At 46.1% G+C, this 7,575-nt stretch overlaps 1 protein-coding gene across 1 annotated transcript; it reads right to left on the bottom strand.

Moving 5' to 3' along the window:
- Positions 1 to 327: 327 nt before the first annotated feature.
- Pmar_PMAR009247 (hypothetical protein) lies at positions 328 to 873 on the bottom strand (the record flags this gene model as incomplete). Its single annotated transcript, XM_002764785.1, has 2 exons — positions 328 to 400; positions 653 to 873. The coding sequence occupies 2 exons, from the start codon at positions 871 to 873 to the stop codon at positions 328 to 330; spliced, it is 294 nt and encodes a 97-aa protein (XP_002764831.1).
- Between the last annotated feature and the right edge of the window lie 6,702 nt (positions 874 to 7,575).

Genomic DNA, 7,575 nt, shown 5'->3' with positions numbered 1-7,575 from the left:
ATCCTTATTTGAACCGCTTTGCTAAAGTTTAGCGGCTAAACTGACTTCCTCATCCGCTAATATGATTCACTTCAGTAAACGCAATCACTGAACCAGTGTCTCTAACCCTGTATGTACATAATCTATCCGCGAACTTAGCGACTCTATTCACCAAATAGACTTCTGAAGGGTATGGATGGGACACGACAGAGCGATCTGCGAAGCATCGATAGCTATACGCTAGCCATCAACGATGGCGCATACAGCACGTATCACCAGGGACAAAGTTAATACAAAAAAAACTCGACGACATGCTAAACCAATGTGGGTCATCTCGTGAATCACGAGTCATGATGCATCCTCAGCAGCACTGTGCCGTGCGACCTTGAAGATAACCGTGACCAGGGATGGCATCCTGAGGCTGACCACGAAACTGGCTTTTACATCAAATAACATCCTTCGACCGACGCGACTGAAATTCTAGCTGAGGAAATAAAAGTAGGTCAAGTTACAAAGTTATGTCCGAACATGTATGGAAGATGTACAACTAGATTATTGGTCGGGCAAAAACATCAAATGTAACCATCCCAACAATTGCCGCAGTCAGCAACAATGTTGTTTGCAGTTAGAGCCACACCCCACATATACTGCCCAGCAGAAAGCTGGAACATACTTGATTTTCTTGCAGGTTTTACACGCAGCACAAGAGAATGGGTCTCCAAGGTTGTTAGGCGAGTCTTGTTTCTGGTCGAAGTCGGATTTCTGGTCACCGCCATTATCGGCCCGCCTATTCATCATCATGCCGGGAAAGATCTTCTCGGTATCATCCACGTGAGAATCACCGTTAACAACACCCAGGACGAGCAGGAGAGCCAGAATAAAAAATATCTTCATATGGATGGGAGAGAGATGATAAGCACGGACGGCTTGAACGCTTGAGAAATACTGACAATGCCAGCCTGACATCAGCACGTTGCTCGAATTGTGCGGCCCACACAAATTGTGTGCGTGACGGCTTGAGATGATACGCTTATCGAGGGTTGTTAGAACACAACCTCGAACTCAAGCCAGGATGGCTACGGATTCTCGACACTTAGCGAGAACGTATTGCACTGAACCCACATGTTAGGCTAGAACCGAACATGTGGGTTCTAGCTAGAACTTCTAGCTAAAACATCCGTACGCATGCACAAGCCATTGGTAATACCTGTGTCGCACAGGCTGTGCAAAATCTACCATACTATAAACTTGAAGGTTATAAACTTAAAACGATAATACTAGGTGGAAGAGAGCAAAACTCATAACGTCGATCTATGTTCACAGGCCCAGAAATCAAGTCTCGATCGTACCGGGTTCATCATCGCATTCAACGTCAACCCGAGCCGAGGCACGCATCTCACGCACTGTAACCTTGAACCATCGGCGCACAGGTCGTCGCCGTTGATGATAAACTACATCATTCAGGACTCTAAATATCATATCAGTCACACTGGGCAACTCATAGATAATCGGATCAGACGATGATGAGTCAGACCCATCAGCGCACAGAGAGATATTTATAACCGGGAACCGCCTTTATGTCGGGTAGCCAGCGTTCTCTCAGGTATTTGGAGCTTCCTCGTCAAGCTTGACGCGTCTTCTGGTCGAATACAAGGCTTTCTCCTTCTGAGTCTGCTGAGCAACGTGCACTCGGATGATCCGGCAATATAAGTTTGAGTAACTGCTCCTCGGAGCATCGCAACTCTATCCTATATTCCGAGAGCCTCCGCGCATGACCTCACAGCTGCTTGTCCTACACTTTCTGTCTCTGTGTCCGCAAAGTTAGTGTTCGGATGAGTCGCGCAGGTAGAGAGGATGCCGATAATATTGTCGTCATCAAGATGCTCTCGGAAGTACTTCTCAAGGCTTGATGAAAGGCACTGCCTGATTTTGGACCTTCTTCCACGACCATCTGATGTATCACCCAAGCCGGCCAGCAATCCCTTTACTACGGGTCGAATAATCCCGAGAGTCGGAAATCGGGTCCCAGGCATTGTCTAGCAGACAAAAGCTTAGTCGCATCCAGGAGATATCCCAATGCCTCGCACAGGTCTTCAATAGTTTCGTAATGCCCTGCCAGGAATTGAACCTTTTTTGAGTGCGCATATAACGTGTCACGCTTTCCTCTCTTCAGACATTGTTGCTGGTATCATATCAGTGGTATGCTTCGAATAGCACACGGTTCATCCTATATCAGTTAAACAATGAGTAAGCTGAATGCGTTATTATATCCCTTGCCGCCGGCAAGTTGCCGGCAAGGTTATCTTACGGTTCTGATTGGTAGCACAACCCCTGTAACAAATCTACAGCGTTGGTCGACTGGCGAAGGAACCTTAAACTGTTTCTTGCTTTTCTGATAGCGCTGTTCCACAGTGGAACTTCCACTGCCTGCTTTAACATGAAGCCGCCTCTGTCACGACCCCCTCCGCCCAAGCGTAGTTTATTGATTTGTCAATATCTCCGAGTTCTACCTCAGAATCGGAGTCGTCGCAGATGAGATCATCTAGATCCGACGAGTCGTCCTCTGCAACCTCTGAATCTGGGTCGCAACGCGTTCTATCTGGGTGGTCATCTGTGGTGCGTGACCAGATCTCGAGAGAGTTGCTCACTACAAGATGGAGCTTGTGTCCACAGCATAAAATGTGTGGGATATCCCATGTTTTTTACCCATTTTTCTCACGTAAATCTTTCACCATTCTCTTGTTGCTCGCTGCGGCGTTGCTTATAATAGTACCGAGTGCGATGCCGCCGTGGTTGCCTATATGGCACTTCGAGAGTATACCTTCGAGGGTTGCTGTTATATTCGCATCAGTGTGCTTCCCTTCAATTCTAGCGATGTCGAGGAGAAAGTTACCGATCAATGCTGTGTGTAACCATGATGGCACCTGCCTTTTGCTATTCATACGACTGTCTCCGAGTATACTTACAGAGACACGAGCTCCTACTGGACCTTGACCATATGTCTAGACTCACGTTAACTCGCTTGCATGTTGACAACATACCAGACAATTAGATTCGATCATAAAGTCGGAGGCGAAAACTTTGAAGCTGCTTCAAAGTCATTATGAGGCACGGAGCCCCTTGCTAGCCGCTAAGGCATTTGAGGGCGCGAAGCCTCTTATTGCTCGAGAAGACACTTAAGGACGCTAGGTCTCTTATTATTCAAGGAGGCACTAAGTCCCCTATTTGTCGCGAATGCACTCGAAAGCGACAAGCCTCGTTTAATTCGCGGAGGCAACAGCGGGCACTAAGGCCAGTACACCAAGAAAACTTGCAAGGGGAGGGGTATACGTTGGAAGGAAAAAAATGAATTGAGCTCTGGCAACTCACCTTGCCGTTGTTCAAGAATTTTTAATGCTGAATCGATCACAGGATCCATGACGATCTGCGCAAAATCCTGTGCGCAGGTTCGAATCCTCGCTCATGTATCTTTGCCTTTTAGCGTGTCAAGCGCTGGCGCTGCCAGGCCCTTAGCTAACTTAAGAGTCGAGATTTCTGAGTATGAGTACTTGACAGAGTCAGATTACGTAGTCATGAGCAAGATGCTTGATCATTGATCTCAATCAGCCGCTGAATCCGGTTCATGATCCCTAATCATGATTCAAGATCCAAATCTATACTCAATGGCAGATTCAGAGCTTTTGGCACTGAGTCAGAGTATTTCGAGATTAAATACTCAGAGTTGGGATCTTCACTCGTGGTTCGAGACTAATTCTCAGGAGTCGAGATTATTTCACTCACCCTCAAAGCTGCTCAGATTCAACATCGCCATCTCACCTTGAGCATGATCCTGGATCATATTCATGATGCGCAAGTTCACACTTCAACACGGGGATTTTTCTTGATTCCGTACCGGAGGTCCAGACCCCCGGTACTAAACCCTGATTCTGATTCTCGACCTTGATTCACGACTTCAGCGCGTGCCACGGTAGACCTCCTCAGCTCCTTGCGAGCCAGCTCTCAGAATGACCGTCCCCGGGGATAGACCTTGGCTTCGGTAGAGTGAAAGCGCATTTCTAACCAGTTAAAGTGTGAGATCATATTTTTCAAGACTCATTTTCTCAATTCGAGCGATATCTGTCCGTCAGCCGGACACTTGGTTGGGAGTGTGGGAGAGGACCAAACACTGTGAACCGGAAGCCCGAACTCTCTCTGGGTCTTACCTTGGGCCATAGGTTCACAGATAATGTTTGATCACACTAAGTTAGCGTCACTAGCTATGTCGCCGCGACATTGTCGCGGAATATGGCCCGTTTCCTGACATATCTTTGTGTCCCCCAACCAACTGGGGAAATGACTCAAAAAAGGAAGGAACGACTCTGGTTCATGGAAGAAACCATCTCGGTCGCACGACCTACGGACCGTAGGCTACGGTTCGATCGATAACATAAGAATATATCTGGTGTATTATAAGAAATGAGTTGGTGTATTACATCAACATATTTTTCATTTCGTGCACTTGCTTGAACTTGCTTTCTAACGAAACATTCACATAAGACGGTGCAAGGAGGTATTGCGTACGTGGTTCATATAGGCTCTTATCATAAGAGCCTATATGAACCGCCATAGGTTCATAGGTCTTCTTCTTGCCAATACGTCATAAGAGTCTTATGACGACCGTGCCCGGGAATGGAATAGGTTTTGTTATTACTGTAGTGTAACGGCCCGTTACTAACGGGAAATGTTCATGTATTCAGGGCGAATCTTCCAGGCAGGGTTTGTCCATTGGGAAAATGGGAAAAGTTTCCCTTGGGAAATTTCCCACTTTCCCGTTCCCGGAAAAACTGCCAGTTTTTCCCTTGGGAAAAATGCGAAAACACCTCGTTTTTCTCTCCCTGAGCAGTGTGAACTACGGGTCATACTCATAAAGCGATCATGTTTATCCAAGTGTTCTTAATTGTCCATAGTATAGTGCAAAAGCAGTGTTCTAACCGTGTGAGTGATTTTTCCCACCCTGGGCGCGCGCTTCTCCACAAGTCTCTCTATAGCGCGCTTATCATCGAACATTACTCTCACGAAATTTGACTCAGTTTTAGTTATCCAACGGTTTGGGAGTCCAAAACTTCGATATATACGATTTCAGTGTTGAGTTGGGACATTGTTGAGGGCCAGTTGGCCACGACCAAGTGAAAATGATGCCTGCTGAGATGTTGTCGTGCCTTCCAGCTGTTCCAAATGCCAAACGTTTCGAGTGGACGTTGGCAAAAGTGGCATGTGTACCTCCATCCATCAGGGGTATAACACAGCTGGTAGAAACCATCGGGCTTAAACTCTCCCTTCGATGGAACGTCCATCATCAGCGATAGACGTAGCGTTTCAAAAAGCTAAGAACGAAGTCCCTAACGCAGATCATCAATGCCCTGAATCTTCACTCAAAAACTTCGAGATTAGTTAGGAATCCTAACTTAGGATAAGGATCTCATCATACGTATAGATTATCCACTGATTATTTGAATAATCGAGGTCAACTCGTTGGGCCAGTTTACTCGGCGACGGTCACCGGCGTGTGTGAAGGGACAGACACGTTGTGTCGACACAACACCTAGCGTTATTTAGCAGTGATTCAAAGTTCTTCTAGGATGTTGGGTTACATCCCACCTCCGCCTCAGTTATTTGTCGTCCTTTTTCCAACCTCCCTCCCACCCTGGCGATGTGGTGTGGCACCTCACGTTCCGTGTAAGGTTGGCCCCATCACATTGGCCGAGGATCACACGTGTTTAGTGTCATCCTCCGGCCCACGACCCAACGCCGGGGAGGAAGGGAGCCGCGTAAACCTATGTAAATAGCTAATTGTAATGAAAAGCGCGCGCCACACCAATCGATTGATAGTAATAATTGGAAGTTCCAATTTGGAACAATTAGTGAGAAGTCGTATCTAGGGTAAGTACGACATGGCCGCTGCCCTTGAAGACTACGAGAGCAGCATTAGTATGAGGACACCCTGTTCCATGACAATAGACAGCAACGGGTAGCAAGTTCAATGGTATTTGTCATCATTGATCGCCATTCTTGTAAGTTACAATGTACCCTGTTGTGTACAAGTTGTAACTATTGATATGACAATTTCTTTATCATCATAGTTCGGAAGGAACAGTATGTTCATGACATCGACTTTGAAGGCGTTTCTGGTCTGTCGATCGAAGTGTATCAGATGAAAAAGCCAGCCAGTAGATCCTCTTATCAGGGAAAAAACATTTTTTCCCATTTTTTCCAATATGGGAAATTTCCCGCAATTTTTCCCGGAATTTCCGGGAAATTTCCCACACTGGGAACAAGGTGCCATTATTCCCAAAATGGACAAACCCTGCTTCCAGGATCTACCCTCACAGACTGAAGTTTTCTTTCTTCCTTTAAATTGTCACTTTCGGTTGTGGGGCGTAGTGACTAGAGTTTCGTCTTGCCAAAAATGTCTAATTCAAATTGTGATTCCCTGATTTTCGAAAATACTCAGATTCAATAAAAATTCCATTATGGAATCACGCGAAAAATCAGCCTCATAAGCAAGGCATATTGAGAAAGAGTATCAATCAGCCATTAAAGCAACTTTGAATTCTCAAATAAGCTCGGAGATTCACACATCATCGCTATAATCCTGATTTCTCGCTCCACAGTAGAGAATCAGTGAATCAGGGGTTAATACTCACCATCTGATTTTTCATCTGAGACTCAGATTCTGAGTAAATACTCTAATTCACCTGTTGCAGCAGGACGATCCTAATGCAACAAGTGCGGATCATCCGCTTACGGCTCCAGATTTCACACTGAAACTCCACTTCGAGATTCGCAAGCAAGCATCCAAGTGAGCATGCATCTTCATCCAAGCTTCATCACGCAAGCGTTCTCCAAATACGCGAAAATGTTTCCTCAATCATGAAACTGTGTGCCTCATTCGCCGGAGTTGAAAATTATGGGCGAGCGGTTCGCCGTGGGCCCCATATCGCAGCAACAGACACTTTCGCACAAGTTGAAATCCTTATTTGAACCGCGTCGCTAAAGTTTAGCGGCTAAACTGACTTCCTCATTCGCTAATATGATTCACTCCAGTAAACGCAAGCACTGAACCAGTGTCTGTAACCCTGTATGTAGATAATTTATAGCGATTCTATTCACCAGATAGACTTCTGAAGGGTATGGATGCGACACGACAGAGGGATCTGTGAAGCATCGATAGCTATACGCTAGCCATCAACGATGGCGCATACCGCACATATCAGCAGGGACAAGGTTAATACAAAAAAGACTCGACGACATGCTAAACCAATGTGGGTCATCTCGTGATGCATCCTCAGCAACACTGTGCCGCACGAACTTAAAGATAACCGTGACCAGGAATGGCATCCTGAGGCTGACCACGAAACTGGCTTTTGCATCAAATAACATTCTTGGACCGACGCGACTGGAATTCTCGCTGAGGAGATAAAAAATAGTCAAGATATAAAGTTAAGTGTGAACATGTATGGAAGATGTTCACCTGGGTTGTTGGTCGGGCAAGAACATCAAATGTAACCATCCCAACAATTGCCGCAATCAGCAACAAGGTTTGTGGCAGCCACTGCC

The sequence above is a fragment of the Perkinsus marinus genome (assembly GCF_000006405.1).
Source record: "Perkinsus marinus ATCC 50983 genomic scaffold scf_1104296976154, whole genome shotgun sequence".
Lineage (NCBI taxonomy): Eukaryota > Perkinsozoa > Perkinsida > Perkinsidae > Perkinsus > Perkinsus marinus.
Note: the sequence above shows the minus strand (reverse complement) of the source record. Positions and strands in the feature narration are given on the sequence as shown.